The 16,020-nt window shown below is 46.3% G+C and overlaps 2 protein-coding genes across 3 annotated transcripts in view; one reads left to right on the forward strand and one right to left on the reverse strand.

Moving 5' to 3' along the window:
- r (carbamoyl-phosphate synthetase 2, aspartate transcarbamylase, and dihydroorotase rudimentary) overlaps nucleotides 1-12,355 on the reverse strand; it is a 101,128-nt gene extending 88,773 nt beyond the window's left edge. The window contains exons 1-7 of one of the 2 annotated variants that reach the window (XM_077641091.1): nucleotides 12,298-12,355; nucleotides 11,176-11,330; nucleotides 9,514-9,786; nucleotides 6,978-7,036; nucleotides 4,039-4,122; nucleotides 1,399-1,540; nucleotides 528-708 (exon numbers count right to left, since the gene is read on the reverse strand). In XM_077641091.1, coding sequence (XP_077497217.1) covers nucleotides 528-708; nucleotides 1,399-1,540; nucleotides 4,039-4,122; nucleotides 6,978-7,036; nucleotides 9,514-9,786; nucleotides 11,176-11,284 — 848 coding nt within the window. In that variant the 5' untranslated portion in view covers nucleotides 11,285-11,330; nucleotides 12,298-12,355. Of the gene's footprint in view, nucleotides 1-527; nucleotides 709-1,398; nucleotides 1,541-4,038; nucleotides 4,123-6,977; nucleotides 7,037-9,513; nucleotides 9,787-11,175; nucleotides 11,331-12,175 lie in introns of both variants that reach the window. The other variant, XM_077641090.1, reaches the window with a different exon arrangement.
- Nucleotides 12,356-13,035: 680 nt separating this feature from the next.
- LOC144107877 (acyl-coenzyme A thioesterase 13-like) lies at nucleotides 13,036-14,888 on the forward strand. The gene is made up of 3 exons (XM_077641096.1): nucleotides 13,036-13,164; nucleotides 13,364-13,545; nucleotides 14,423-14,888. The coding sequence occupies exons 1-3, from the start codon at nucleotides 13,039-13,041 to the stop codon at nucleotides 14,628-14,630; spliced, it is 516 nt and encodes a 171-aa protein (XP_077497222.1). The 5' UTR covers nucleotides 13,036-13,038; the 3' UTR covers nucleotides 14,631-14,888.
- Nucleotides 14,889-16,020: the final 1,132 nt, after the last annotated feature.

Here is a 16,020-nt window from a genome sequence, read left to right on the forward strand (position 1 = left end):
CACATGAGCTGGTGCCCCAGGCAGATGCCAAATAGTTGTAAAGTGCATGATTGTGAAGCTAATTGCAAAAGGGAAACAAATGCTCAATGAGTGATGATCACACGCACTTCATCTTGTAAGTGGTGGCCCCGACGGCAAGGCACATGAGCTGGTGCCCCAGGCAGATGCCAAATAGTTGTAAAGTGCATGATTGTGAAGCTAATTGCAAAAGGGAAATGAATGCACAATGAGTGACGATCACACGCACTTCATCTTGTAAGTGGTGGCCCCGATGGCAAGGCACATGAGCTGGTGCCCCAGGCAGATGCCAAATAGTTGCAAAGTGCATGATTGTTAAGCTAATTGCAAAAGGGAAACGAATGCACAATGAGTGACGATCACACGCACTTCATCTTGTAAGTGGTGGCCCCGATGGCAAGGCACATGAGCTGGTGCTCCAGGCCGATGCCAAATAGTTGCAAAGTGCATGATTGTGAAGCTAATTGCAAAAGTGAAATGAATGCTCAATGAGTGATGATCACACGCACTTCATCTTGTAAGTGGTGGCCCCGATGGCAAGGCACATGAGCTGGTGCCCCAGGCAGATGCCAAAGACTGGCTTCAGCTTGGCAGGATCGGCACAGTCGAGAAAAGCTCGCAGCATCTTCACTGTTGCAGCACACTGCGTGGGGTCGCCTGGACCGTTGCTCACAAAAAGGCCGTCACACTCTGCACAAGAGAAAAACCAGAACTAAAAGCATTTATTTATAAACAAAGCTAACAACCCATATAACGACACTTAGGCTTGCTAACAGCCTTCCTTTTCCATGACTCATGAAAGGCTGCAGCAACGCAGAGTCACTGCCTGACAGTCGGTCTGAGTAAGAATTCCAGGTCTGAGCAATTTAAAATTCAACATGTATCATTTGCTTGGACAGATCACCACTGCATGCAACTATCCCGCCATGAGGACGCACAGGCTTTTTTGCAGCCTGTGAACCTCATAGTGGTATGGCGTAAATCAGGTTAACATGTTCATCTGCTCTCTCTCTACCTAGCATCTCTGCCCTGCTGTTGTAGCCAAAGCCACAGGACACAGATGAACTGGCCCATTTTGTTCAGTGGAAATCCAGGTCAGCTTTCTCAACTCCTGTGCCAACGTGGATGAGTCGGTGAGCTGAACACAAGAAAATGGATTGAGCCCACATGAGCGTGCCCCAAGGCCCCATGTGGTATGTGCATGTGCCTTCTTCCATTTTCATCTCCTTCCTTCATGGCGAAGCTCAGGTGTCCGCCCCTTCGAGACGTTGCACGTTTGCTCTATTGTAACCGCCCTTTCTATGAGCTATGTAGCAAAAGAGTCAATCACACATATATCACCTCATGCAAGATCTGCAGCCGTGTCTGAGGATCACTCACCTCGTGGGTCGACGGGGTGGTCCCAGGGCACCACAGTGACACGGGCCCCCCTGGAGATGAGGCAGCGTAGCTGGTTGTTCTTCATGCCACAGTCCACAACAGTAATTGATGGCTTGCCTCCTTTGTTGTATATGACGGGAGCCTGCAACATGCAGCCGAAATGACCTCAGTGAACACTTCAAGCATGACTGCAATGGGGCACTTATGGACATTGTTGAAGGATAACACATTTGTTTGACGCTGCAGGGACCTTGGCTAGATAAGCCTATATATTTAGCTGTCAGTCCTCTTTACTACTCGTGAAAATTTGACGGGCGGTGTTGCAAAAATGGCATATCCCATTTTGCAAAATGGCATATCGATACACTCTAAAGTTCCTACCTCAAAAAATTCAAGGTCTAAATTCAACCTCCAACTACTCAAACATCACCCTATGAAGCCCAGAAATGGCGATTTTGAGGCGAAATGCAGCTCGACTTAGCACCCGTCGCTCCCCACGACAGTGTCCCCGATGGCCGCCTACTTCGTTTTGTTTGAAAGTTGGGCCTCTTCCCCAATACCTGGTAGTACTCACTACTGTGAAATATTTTTGGGATGACCGCAATCTGCTGCTTTTTCAGGCCTCTACAACGAGCTCTGAATTGCTGGCATGCACACTTCAAATGAGATTTTCTCACCTTCGGGTTTTTTGCCAACAGACTAGCCTTACAGAAGTTTTGATTGTTTCTTATGGTTCAATTTCAATTAATCTTATACCATTGAATTCAGAAGGAACTGTGGAGCTATGCTGTTTTTGTTTCGCTGAGTCAAACATTTCAAATTTTGTGAACCATAATGTCATCGAACTATACTACATAATAATGGCGTCTGGACAAAAATTTAACAATTTTATATGGTGATGTACTTCAACAATATAATTAGCAAAGCTCTAGATGGCAGTTCTTTGGACTACAGCGCCATTTCAATCGAAAGCAAAAATTGTAGAAAGTGCAACTATCCCTCAGAATTTAATTACAGTTGTTATTTTTCTATAATATAGGAACTAATTGAGATACAGTAAAACATCGTTGATGAGTTTTTTTATTGCGGGAAAACGTACCATCCACACCGCCCGATTTTGAGAAATGTAACTGCTGAATGAAGCAAAAAGACATTTATTGACAATTCCAGTTTATAAAAATGTCGATTGGCATTTCTTGGCACAGGAGCTGAACAGAACCTATTCCAGTGCTCGCTGAATTCAGCCTGCACTTGCGCTGTCTTTAGAGCAGAAGGGAATTCGTTAACGCATCCGGGCCGTCAACGGTTTTTTTTTTTTCTTGCTTAGCCTCGTTGCATCGAGGCATTGCAGAGAAGCCACCACGATAAGTGATTGTCACAAAAAGCATGCCGTGTGCCTTCTCGTTCGGCCCTCTCGTATGTTTGTTATGTGCGGTAGGTTAATAAATGTATTATACGACCACAATTTTCTTAAACGTAGTAGCCGGGAAGTCGTGTTTTCCGGGAACATATTAACCGGGAAAGATAGTTTGTCTCTATGGGACATTTTTAATGTTCTTGATTTTGAGTGTACGAACCGGGAAATCATATGAATCTGGAATGTATTAACAAGGTTTTACTGTGTACTCAAACTAATTATATTTTTGAAAATAGGAAGAACAAACACATATAGACACCTAATTTCATTGATATCTTTAATAAAACAAATGTTACTTTTCAAGACCTGCGTCTCCCTTTAATGCAACCTTTGGCAACTGCACTGCTTCGGAGTTCAGTTGACCGCAGACGAAACAGAAAGTGGTTTTCAACAGATGATCAGCAAAACAGCTGACCCAGGAACGTTCAATGAGCAGTCAGAAGACGTCGGCACATTTTCAGCGTCTTCATTTGCTAATCAGAAGCTACAAAATAAAACTGCTTCGTGCGATTCAAGGCACTGCTCTTCCAGATGTGCTGTGTTGCTCCGTGACGATGTCTTGTTGCACACTTCAACAAAAACTTGGCATCCCATCGAGTGGTGACCAAGACTTGGTCCCAAGCACTTCTCATTTGCTCTGGAGTGCGAAGAACTGCCTCGGCAATCAGCGCTTCCTCAAAGAGGTTTCCACCGTATAGCGCATCATCTATCACGAGTGCCTTAGGTAGGATATTGTGACAAAGACGACGAAGCTGGCAGTGGCACGAGCCCTCCGTCCCGTGCCACTGCGTGCTTCGTTTTCTTCGTCACAATATAAACCAAATGAAAGGGTAGGTTGGCGTCCCGTGGAAGAAAAGACATAGCACACACTTAAAACAAACCACTTTTCCATTTCAACATTTTATAAACTTCATAGAGGTCATACCAGTGACACCTTTCAAATCCTGAACATCAGCTATATCACGCTGCAAAGATCTGGTTTTAGCAAAAACTACAACTGCGTCAATTCCCCTTGGGACATAAGCATTTGTGTACAATGCCAGAAAACCAAAACAAAAAAGGGGCACTTCCAATATGACGAACCGACTGACCTGCATGGAAAGTTTACAAGCAACAATTTGCCCTAGTTCAAAAGGTCACAGCGGCAGCCACACTGCCACAAGGTCCACAAACCACGGGAAAGCTGGCATAGCCTGCTACACCCAAGTCATTTATCAACTCACCTTGAGGGATACTTCCTTGACGAGGTTCAGTGTGTTCGGGTTTTCAAATTTCAATGAAGAAGGATCTGTGTCTCCTATTACAATCTGAAATTATGTGAATGAAGAAGAAGAACAAGCATAAGAAGCATAGAGAAAATTTCCTTCAAGCAAGAGGTTTCACGCTGCACCAAAGTTTAAGCCAATGAAATAAATGCATAGTTTTTGTTTTAAAACTCTTATTGACTAACATTTCACAGTACTACCTGCACCAGCCTTGTTCCCGTGTTTTGCGCTGCTGTCTGTGCCGTCATGGTCAATGTCTCGTCCGCATGCCCCATTCCACAGAACAAAGCTAGACAATTATACTGATGCATTTGTTTTGCATTTTCAACATAAAGCTGCCAACTAGTTTAACTAGATGTCCAGAGTTGAGTTTCCCCCTTCAGGTGGTGATGAGAGGAAACACCTTGTTGATGATGAAATCGGGGTTTCTTGATGACCCGGTGGTTCTAACTCCCAAACATTCACGTTACTCGAAGAAAGGAGAAGGTTAACTATTTATTTACAACATAAATAAAACAAGAAGAAATAAAGCAAGGAGAAAACTATTTACATGACTAAACCGTTGATCAGACGAATTCAGCCCTCGTTCAACCCAGAGCACTTGTTTTTAAACCCTTTGTCACCGCCCTTAGCGGGGACAGCAACCAATAAGATTACAAGCGACTCACCTCACCAATCAGTGGTTAGGGAAAGGAAAATAAGGCTTCCGCCAACTAATCACAGATTGGGGAAAGAGTGCTCATTAAACATTTGGGAAAGGAGAGGTTGCAATCAAATACACAAACAGCCAAACGCGACCGCCCTCTCCCACGGCCCAGCTGTTACCACTTTCCTATCTCTTTCGCACACGCGACAAACATATGAGACGATCCCTAAAGTTGTTTACAGAACACACCGCAGGAAAAGAAGACAGTCGTTACGAGAATAGTCAGTTTCCGGTCACTCGGCTAATACTCAGCCATATCTCGTGCATTCCCGAAACCTCCTTAACCCCTTGACAACGAACACATGTCGACAGCTGTACATGGTTAGCGTTTTTCCCGGTGGGTCATGCCCATGACGGCACGGCGTAAACGAGGACGTCCGCCGCACGAAGGGGAGGCAGGGACGGGCCCCTTTGTTGGCGACTTCCGACCCCTCTGGAGCGGCCCTCCTTGCGAACATAAGACCAACGAGTTCGCGGAAAGGTCAGCAAACTCCGCACCCAGAGTCGAATTGAAATTAGATCAGTGTTGGAGACTTAACCGAGAAAAAACATGAAAAACAAAACAGGAGGTGACCAACAAGCCTAACAATGGGCTGCTAAACAACAACAATGAGGACACAAAAGGCACACCAGTGGACGACTTTGGTCCAGCAAACTACCCTTGAATACCAGCGGCAAGTAAAGAATAATGTGGCAAGGACAAGTTTAATGTCAATGTAGCCTGTTTTCAAGTCTAAAAAATTTAAATTCTCAATCAGAACCTCTTTAAGACTTGCAATTCAAATGTGCCATTACAAACTGATCTGCCCAAATGAATCGTGCTCTAAAAATAAAAATGGCGCTTTTCAGTTTAAAATGGCCTAGCCCGAAACTTAATACAGAACAAAAACTCCTAGCATCATAGAGTTTTTCAATAGAAGCCCAACAAAGAACTTCCCAGAATAATAGGGCACTGAACGCTACTATAGAATCTCAGTGATGCGATGCCAGCTGAAACGAATTGCAGAATTGAAACAATGTGCAGAATTTTGCATGCTCTGAACACTCACCCGCACCACTGCGGATGATATGAACGTGCGAGCCAAAACCTCACTTTAAAGCACTATGCGCTGCCGGCACATTGCCAACACCATCATTGCTAGTTGTGCGGTATGCACTGAAAACAGTGAATAGTGGCACGTGGTCACAAATAAATCCTGTCTGCAGTAAACAGATCTGTGTGAATGCATCTCTCGTGCTTCTGCAAATGGATTTTGTTCATTTTAGACAATAAGAATTTCGGATGATACGAATACCGCATTTACTTGTGTAATTTGCATAATTTGCAACACTTTTTTTCCGTTAAATTAAGGCTCCAAAAAGGTGCGCGCAAATTGCACAAAAATTTTCTGAACACATCTGAAAAAAATTTTACAAAGGTCACAACGCGCAATATATACTGTATACTGCCGCCTGTAAGTTGACCTTGTCTCGCACCCCTCGCTGAGCAAAAAAAAAAAAAAAGCAGACTTCAAATATGAGAGGCACACCCTCCTGCACCGGCCCACGTTATGTAGTTCCCCGTGCAGAATGGCATGGCAGCATGTGTCCCGCTCAAAGCAATAAACGTGCAACTATACATCCACGAAGCCAGCACTGGGAGGAAAGGAGATAACAGGCGATAAAACGACGCCCTCGTGTGCGGCCCAGCTGACTAGCGGCAAACCGAACAGCAAACGGTTTGGTGCTTTTGGATTCGAGTGCATGCGCAACTGTTCGTTCAGAAAAGCAACCGCCAGCGTGAGCGAGCCGGGTAACGCACAGTTCTTGCCCTTGCCACTCGCACCTTTCGCAACTGCACATGGCGACGTGACCGCACCTATTTTCCCAAGCCTGCCTTGCGCGCACCCGTGTATACGCTGGTGGCCTGGCGTAGCAAAGAGCACAAGATATGCAAGTAAAAGTTTTCATTAAAAAAATCCAGGTAGAAAGCTTGTGCGCAAAACTATGCAAGTAAATACGTTACTTTTCATGACCCTGTGAGATTCATATCACCGAGTTTCTACTGTAATTATTCATATCACAGTTGTTGTGTGAGCTAAAATGTTCATACATTTAACCTTTGTCAAGATCAAGTGATCAAGGCTGGGAATTCAATGTGCACCTTGATGGGCAGAACAGCTAAGCTTATATGAAAGAAAGCGTGTCTCACCTTTCCCAGCATGGTGCCCTTCTCCCGAATCTTCTTGGTCAGTTCCCGAGTGTCGATACCTGCAAGGCAAAGGTGTTCACTTGAGACAACCCGCTGGCAATAAGCCCATGCACAATAGTGTTTGCAAGTCGGAACATCATTCTTTTTTGTCCACACCATATGCCAAGGTTTACAAATTGAAACAGAGTGCTTTCGATTCATGAAAGCACCTCTTGTACCCAAACACTTGTGAAATGTCTGCACAATTTCCATGGGTGTTTTAAAGGGATGCTGAGAGCTATAAAGGGATGCTGAGGGCTAACTGAAGTCTGGCTGTATCGACAGACAACCTCATTCCGACGGCGAGGAAGTTACTTTGACTAAAGACAAGGCTTTCATAAGGTGAAAAAAAAGGCAAAGAAAAAATGAAATGCAGGCATTGCTGCAACAGCCCGTTTTCCCAAGTAAACTGCAATTACTCCGATACTTTTCATGTGGATCTCTGAGGCTAGACTGCATCACCATCCACTTCCAGCCAGTGATCACAGAGTTGCTAATGCTCTCGACATCCTCATCGTTGCAAATATCCCAATTTAAACTCAAAATTTTTCTGCAATAAAATGCACCTTTTGCTGCGAAATGAATGCCAACTAAGCCATCAAACAGATGATTTTGAATGAGAATAAAAATTTATTCTTTCTCAATGTTCTTTCTTAAGTGAACAGAAGTTTCTTCAAGTGTAAAAATGTCCCAACTAGGGCCCAGTCGTCGTCTGCAAGTTGTGAGCACTGGGCCGTACTCGTACACCTAAGGTGTCCCTGCAAAAACTTTTGAAAACAAGGTGCGCTTGCAATCAACTTGCAAGTATGTGACGATCCTTTCCATCATGTTTAAGTATCAGCTTCTGCCTAAAAGATTGATTTCATGCCAGAGACCTTAAGGGCAGCCTACCCTATTAAAGCAGGCTATTAACACAAAATCATGCTCAAGACAATAACTGCAAAGGCTTTCATGGCATGCAAGCATCAGAGTGAAGGCAGGGAGCAGATGAAAAAGAATCTGCAATCAAGCATTGAAGATAGTGGCATCAAATATCTGGCGTACATTTTCCAGCAGCATGTCTGCATACCATCAGACTCATGATTCGTACAAACGACGGCAGAAATATCTATAGCCAAACCTCGTTATAGTGAACAGGTAAAAAAAGTCGTGAAATAGTTCGATTTAGCCGAAACTCACAATACAAAATTTCGCTAGTAACTCATGCAGGAGAGGTGCAATTTAGTCAGTGAAAGGATAATGGCTGGGAGGAACCTTTCCAGAAGCTTTAGAATCGTTTTCGTGCCGCTCACAGCGATTTCAGCAGCTGCAACAAACCGAGCGCCAAAGGTCTGTTAGACTGCCTACCTTGCACAGCACTGGCAGGTCAAACGTCCTGCAACCACAGGTAAAACGTCAGCTAGGGTGGCTCCCCCGCATCACAGCAGTGTTGCATGGAAAACGTGATGCCAGAACAAAAGCCATAACCATTTTCACCACCTCCGGCACAGTCGATGTAAGCACAGGATCACTACTGCAATGCTACAACCGACCAAGCTGCTGGTTCCAGGCACTACTGACGGTGCGAGACAAACAGGTTCCCACTGCCTGGCTAGCAACTGCCCACCTTGGCACTCAAAATCAACTCAAAGCATCCGCGCGAAGCCAGTTGTAGAGTGAACTCCCCAACAGCACTCTGTATAACAAATGTATATGAGCTCTTGATGTAAAATGTGAGAAAATCCTCTAGAGCTGGCCTTTAAGAAGCAGTGCTGATTTGTCTCAGACTGCAATGGTAGCACAGCAAGATACTACAACGGGTAATCTTTGTAAAGACAACGTGGAGGAAGTTTCCGGTGTGTGCGCGCGATCCGCTCGGTGTTCGCTGTGATCTGTGCCCTGTGCTCCGGTCGTCCTTGTGCCTTCCTAGACTTCGGGCCACATAACATCTTTGGTGGAGGTGCAGGGCAGACGATCTCCCCGCCACGCAGCTTCGAAGCGGTCGCCAGGCCGGGCCTGCTACCGTCATGGCTCCACCCGGCGAGTCACGAACTACTCCTACTGCTCCCTTAGTGGTCATGGCTCCTCAACTGGCTCCCTTGTCCTGCTTTGGTCGCCATCTCGCCGCATGGGGCTCTCTGAAAAACTTCTGTCCCGCTATATCGGCCCGTACTGTGTCCTGTGCCAAGTCACCGCAGTAACCTACGAGATCACTCTAGCCTTCCCTGGTGCCACGTCCTCTCAGCATCACGTTTCCAGACTCAAATCTTATGTCTCACAGCCCCCTTCGCCGCCCTGATGTACACCTGGACGGTGCCTTTCAGACCGGGGGGCCGTGCAACGGATAATCTTCGTAAACACGACATGGAGGAAGTGTCCGGTGTGTGCGTGCGATCCGCTCAGTGTTCGCTGTGATCTGTGCCCTGTGCTCCGGTTGCCCTTGTGCCTTCCTAGACTTCGGGCCGCGTAACAATACTGTTTACACAAATGCAGCACCAAAGTTCGGCAGCTTTCTCACCTGATATGCATGGCACGGCGCCTGCAGAAAGCCAGTCTGAGAGCGACTGGCGAGCACTCCAGTGGCTGTACTTGTCGACGCACTCGCCAACAACCAAGCCAGCTGCCCAGATCCTGTGCGACTCGAAGTTGACTGGAATGCCGTGTACGTCCTTTTCGGCAGCATCAGGAACCCCATAGTTGCCAATCAGTGGATAGGTTAGCACAAGAATCTGGCGACAGTACGACGGATCTGTCAGCGACTCCACGTAGCCCACCATGCCTGTCTGGAACACTGCGAAACAGACATGACAGAGATTTTGATTTGATTTTTTTTAATCACCTTGCAATCTGTAGCAAGCACAGCCTTCTAGCTTGTGAGTGGCTTGACAGGCATGAAGAGAGTTTTTCTAATGAGAAGGATGGGAATGACAGCTGAATTGTAGCAACTTACTGCATATATATGTATTTTGAAACAGCGCAACAAAGACGGGACGTGGAAACTGAGGTGTAAAGACAAACATGCGCTGACTAACAACTGGGTTTATTGAAAAAAACACACAAAATATATACAGAGTTAGGAAAGATTAATCGCCACCATAGTCAACTCATGCCACATGTGACGCCAGATATCCAATCTCCCCTTCGGAAAGGGCGACCGATGGGCAACTAATGCACGTTGCGCCTTTCTCACATATAAGAAAAGCTTCAAAAACTTCTCGCGTCATCTTATCACAATGGCGAAACACGATATTGGTGTTCTTATAGTCGGGGGTACATTTGCATTTCTTGCAACGGAATGCACCTTTAGTGAGAGGGTCTCCTTCTGTTTTTCTTCCGTTGCAAGAAATGCAAATGTACCCCCGACTATAAGAACACCAATATCGTGTTTCGCCATTGTGATAAGATGACGCGAGAAGTTTTTGAAGCTTTTCTTATACGTGAGAAAGGCGCAACGTGCATTAGTTGCCCATCGGTCGCCCTTTCCGAAGGGGAGATTGGATATCTGGCGTCACATGTGGCATGAGTTGACTATGGTGGCGATTAATCTTTCCTAACTCTGTATATATTTTGTGTGTTTTTTTCAATAAACCCAGTTGTTAGTCAGCGCATGTTTGTCTTTACACCTCAGTTTCCACGTCCCGTCTTTGTTGCGCTGTTTCAAAATGGATACGTACCAACTTGCCCAAATTTCTGCTTTACTCAATGCATATATATGTAATGTGTCTTGCATAAAAGCGAGTAATAAATATATTAGATCAGTTTCAATTAACATTTCCTTTCTTCCCACCTTGGCAAGTTACATAAAACAACTGAGCAGGGAGACTTCAAGGTCTAGATGTGCACTCTAGCACGTGTCAAAGTTTCGACAAGGATCGGTAGAGAGTAAGATGAACACTAGTGCGAGTTCGTGATGTAGCATGTTGTATTTAAGAAAGAAGAAATCTAAATGTCAGATCACTGCCAGCACCAGAGAATCATTCAACACAACGTCGTCATTAGGTGGTCTCCACTATGCCAAATCAATTTTCCCCACGAAACATGGCAACCTAAAACACAAAACAGACCCCTGTGTGGGAACAGAAATCGCTCAAACTGGGGTTGCTCATGAGTGCTTATAGTCCCACTAAACTAGTTAGAAACAGATTCTATTACAGAAAGAAAATGTCGTTTTCAACCTTACCCACTTCTCCAGAGACGCACGTCGGGCTTCCGAATGCCACACCAGTGTACGTAGTCCCATCCTCTAGGATCAGGCGCGCGGATTTTCGCCTAGCACCAGCCTTCTCCATGGCAGTCCGGTGGATGACGCAGCCGCTACAGTGAAACTAGCACAATCTGAAAGTGAAATGCGTACGTAACGTTACCCAATGCAGTTCCAGGCACTGTTTTGCACGAGACGCAAGGCATGGTGGATGAAGAGACAACAGATAGGCGCAGAGCACCTAAAACGCGCGCATCCCTCTAGCAGGCTCGAGCTGCTGTAATATTTCTCCGCTTCCAGCGCTTGGGGACCGTTAGATGTTGGTGCGAGGGTTCGAACCTGAAAGACGCACGCATCTACTGCAATTCACACGACAGCACCCATAATAAGCGAAGGCATACTGTGTGCATAAACTGAAAGCAATACGCGGTCGGTACAGTTAAGGACCTTAAAAAATAAAGAGCAGTCGTAAAAAAAAAACATGCACGGTTATTTCGCTCCCGTGTTGTACAGTCCAGGGCCTCTCACGAGGGGCGTGAGGAAACTTAAGCTGAATTCTGTCCAAGCTGACGAAGGCAAAAAATTAGCGCGGCTGACGTCCCGTCATGCGGCAAGCATGGTAGTCAAATTTACAGATAAATCAGTTTCAGTGACCAAAGCAATCTAGAACAAATGCGGCGAAAATTACCAACATGTAGAAACTGTGACCGTGCACGTAATAAAACTTACGTAATATTATACGCCGGCGAGCAAATTCAAAGAGCGGATGCGGCCCAGAAAAAGCAGTCACAAGGAGAGGCGGATGGTAGCATCTGACTTGCGGAATTGAAAGGAGCATGGTATGTTCAGGCACATTTAAAACACAAAAAATAAAGCGCTTTCTGGGCAAATGCGCATGATTCCGACCACAAGAAAGGCACGAGTGCGCGCACAACGTTGGTGCTATGAAAAAAAGGTGAACAGCGCCAAGCGCTCTTACGTCGTCGTCAAATGTCGTACTTCGAACCGGGTGGAAAAGCACGCCGGTTACAAGAACCCACAGCGACTGCCTATCACGGGGTCGGGTTACCGGAGACGACAAATGTCCAGAGAGGCGCTCACCGGCACATTGTTTACCGCGAAACACGTGCAGCGCTTGTCGTCAAGTCGAACTGCCGGCACTGCCGGCTGACATGATGCTCGACGAGCCGCTGGACCTGCCACTACGCGTCGCTACGTTACCATTAGGCCTTCTTTTTTTAGATATCGTAGGGACTAAAGCAGGGGCAACTGATTTTAGAGGACCTACTTCCTTCCGTTAGCATATCCATACCGCGCAACGAATATTTCGGATGTGTATTTGCAGTAAATGACGCCAGACCTTGCGTTCTACCTGACACGTGCAAGTCAATCTGGCAGCAGCGCACGTGTGTTGTGGTTTTCACACGTGTTCCCAGTGACTTTACTGATAAAAAAGAACAATATTCTGAAGCATTTCCTGCGATTCTTCGTACTACTAGCTGAGGTTGTGGTCCTTGCTAAAAACCGAAACCGACCTTATGACTCCAATACGTACTAAAGCACCTGCAAGCAAACAACGATTTAACCTAATTAGCTGCAACCATTTCTATGGACACTGCATTTCGATCATTTCAATTTATAAACTGAATTTGATCGAAACTCTAAACGTATGCACTGTCGCGGCACTTGTGTCCATTAACTGAACTGTTCGAAACGTTTATATTACATTCTGCACTCATTGGCACCGAATTTTTTTTATTTCAAAAAATTTGTAACAAACCTGCCTACGGCTTAGAAACAAAGTTTTTATGTGGTGAATTAAGCGAAATAAATCCGATACCTATGCCGACACCGCCGATGCCGATAGCAACGACAGTAAACAACATGGCCGCGTACACACTGGACCGTATTCGTCAGCTCTTGCAGCGAGTTGTAAGCAGTGGAACTTTCACAAAACACTTCGAGGCGGTGAGTGTTTTGCGCCTGTGCAGTGAATCGCTTCCCCGTTGCTTGCTCCAAAACTCTAAACCGTAGGGCGCCGTGCGGCAGGCGTCTTCTGGGAAAGCTTGTAGCTGTTTTTTTTTTTTTTTCGCGAAGCGAAAGTACTACAGCGGAGGCGTTTGCTCCACCTGCGGAACCTTCAGTTGTTGTTCTTTTCGACATCCAGGTGCGTATCGTCTCGGCAGGCGATGGCAAGTGCACGGCTGAGCTCACGGTCGACGAGAACGTCCTCAACAATCTCGGAACCATGCAGGGGAGCTTTTCGGCGAGCCTCGTCGACGTCATTAGCACGTACGCTCTCCTGACGCTCCGAGATGTGCGTAACGTCAGCGTGGACATGAGCATGAGGTAAAGGTAGAACCACCCTGAGGGGTTCGCGTCCCTTCAATTCAAGGCTAGGGGTAGGGGGGGGGGGGGGGGGGTGACGGAGGCGACCACATCTATGAGAGAGAAATTTTAAATAAGCATATTCTTTATTTCTCTTTCGAGACGACAGGAGCCTCAGCTGGTGCTGCCAAAGGCTGGACCTCTAAGACTATTGCCCTCACGCTCAGCGGGATTAACTTGACTGCATATACCGCATGGCGATGGCGGCGTGGTATGTGGGATTTAGTTAACATCCCAAAGTTGCATGTGGACTTTGAGATATTTCGTAGTGGAGGTTGCCGGGTTAATTTCGACTACTTAGAGTTCTTTAACTTGACCATTGTGCAGTGCACCTGTGTTTTTGCATTTCGCCTCCGTCGAAATGTGGCTGCCGCAATCGGCATTCGATCCCGCATCCTCAGGCTGAGCAGCCGAGCGTCGTAGCCACTCTGCAAACGCGGCGTGTCAAAAGGATTAAAAAGCGGAACTCCACAGGCCTCAAAAAACTATGCAATAATAAAAATATTTAAAAATATAAATGTTAATATTTTATTATAGTTTGAAAAAATAACAACACGAACTCGAAGTCTTGCTTCCTCACTCAAAAAAAAAAAAAGTGCCGGAGTCCCTACGAACGAACGTAAAATGGTTCCGTATCTCGTCAGCTTCAGCGGAGGGTTAGAGCGTGCTTCCCGCAATTTCCACTTCGCTGCCTGTCCAAATTGGCTCGATTATTCTAACACGCTATTTGTTCGGCAACGAAAGATTTCTTTGACTCTCAGATAGGCCTCGATCACCAATTTATGGTCGCCTTATAAATGACTGTTTGTTTACAAGTGCATCATCGTGGTCCATGCAGTTACGTGGGCAAGGCGGCGTTGGGCGACGCAGTCCTGGTGGAGGCTGCCACCACCAAGCTGGGCAACACCACGGCTTTCCTCACTGTCGACATTCGCAACAAGGAGACGGGCAGGCTGCTCGTCAAGGGCCTGCACACGAAGCAGCTGATCAATGGCTTGGACTACCTGGGCAACAAGGTGGAGGTTGCAAACGCACCTTCGAGATGACCAGACACTGCCTCCAGAAACTGAAGCTCCCCAGCATCCGGACACTGCTGAACTCTGTGCCGTTTTTGTATGGTGCACTCTGAACAGAAAGGAGTAAAAAGCGAGTAAGCTATACTCTAGCGCACTACCTTTTAGCAAAAGGGGGTGCACTAGAACACAGCTTACTCCCTTTTTACTTCCATATAGGCGCATTCGTGTTTAGTGTGTGGCTAGTTTTTTCTCATACATTTGTTGAATTAAAAGTTGCATTCAAGCGTTTTTGCTGGTTCATTATATTCTGTTTATTTTTTATTCGTTAGCATTACTGCCCCTGTCTTAGCAAAGTCTGTCCGTCTGGTGTTTGTTGCCGCTGAGTAGAATGTGGAAAGGAGGAAACATGACACCCAATCACTGAAGTGGGAGGGGTGGAGAGAAAGAAAGCACAGTCCACACGCTCTATACCATGTCAGCGTCGCCGCTTGCTCCCTTGTTTGTCAGTCCATCTGCGTGAAGCCACAACGTTCCGTGACCGGGCATCTCCCACCTACAGGCATCCACCTACCACCCTCTTACCAACCTTCACTTTCCAAAGGCCTCCACCCGGACACCTCCAGAAGCCTCCCGATATCGCAAACCCAGGGTGAAGCAAATTCAATGCCGCAAATTGGTCGTCTACGATAAAGGCCTGGTTTGGTTGATGGGGACGTGTAACGTCTCAAAGGGACTCGGCCAATGAGGGACGCCGTAGTGAAGGGCTCCGGAAATTTCGACCACCTGGGGTTCTTTAACGTGCACTAACATCGCACAGTACACGGGCCTCGATAATTATGCGTCCATTGAGATTCGACCGCCATGGCCGGGATCGAACCCGCGTCTTTCGGGTTAGCAGCCGAGCGCCATAACCACTGAGCCACCACGGTGGCTTTGTAGGATAAAGGGAGCTAAAATATGCGCATTCATAACAATACTGACCATCTTATGGTGCAGGCACCCTGAAGAGCTGCCAAGACAGACTCCTACGCCTATGAATACTGCCTGTAGTAGGATACAACTTAAAAAAAAAAAACATCAGTTGTTAGCACTGCCACGGTTCGCGGCGCATTGTATTACTCCGCCATCCAGACACAAAAGTAAACGTAATCAGCTTTTAAATGTTTGACTCTATTAAGCAAACCAGGTATTAATATTCTAGAGCTTATAACTTTTTTCTCGTGATTAGCTTCTTGTTTAGGCGACAAGAAAAGTTTTAGCAACGGACTACTTTTTTCCGTGGAGGAATTCTGTGCGTTGGTCCTAAATGTGGATGGAGCTTCACTGCAGACTTAAGTTGTATCTGACTACAGACAAGCATAGTGTTCTGCTACAAAGTATGTCAGCATGCAAAACACCCAGATAATTGAGCCGGCCCGGG

The sequence above is a fragment of the Amblyomma americanum genome, chromosome 10, assembly GCF_052857255.1.
Source record: "Amblyomma americanum isolate KBUSLIRL-KWMA chromosome 10, ASM5285725v1, whole genome shotgun sequence".
In the NCBI taxonomy this organism is placed as follows: domain Eukaryota; kingdom Metazoa; phylum Arthropoda; class Arachnida; order Ixodida; family Ixodidae; genus Amblyomma; species Amblyomma americanum.

Bases quoted from the DNA above. Each gene is read 5' to 3' on its own strand.
- LOC144107877 (XM_077641096.1), top strand. From the start codon at position 13,039: ATGCCGACACCGCCGATGCCGATAGCAACGACAGTAAACAACATGGCC. The intron at 13,165-13,363 runs GTGAGTGTTTTG...TTCGACATCCAG, and splicing joins TCACAAAACACTTCGAGGCG to GTGCGTATCGTCTCGGCAGG. The intron at 13,546-14,422 runs GTAAAGGTAGAA...TGGTCCATGCAG, and splicing joins AGCGTGGACATGAGCATGAG to TTACGTGGGCAAGGCGGCGT.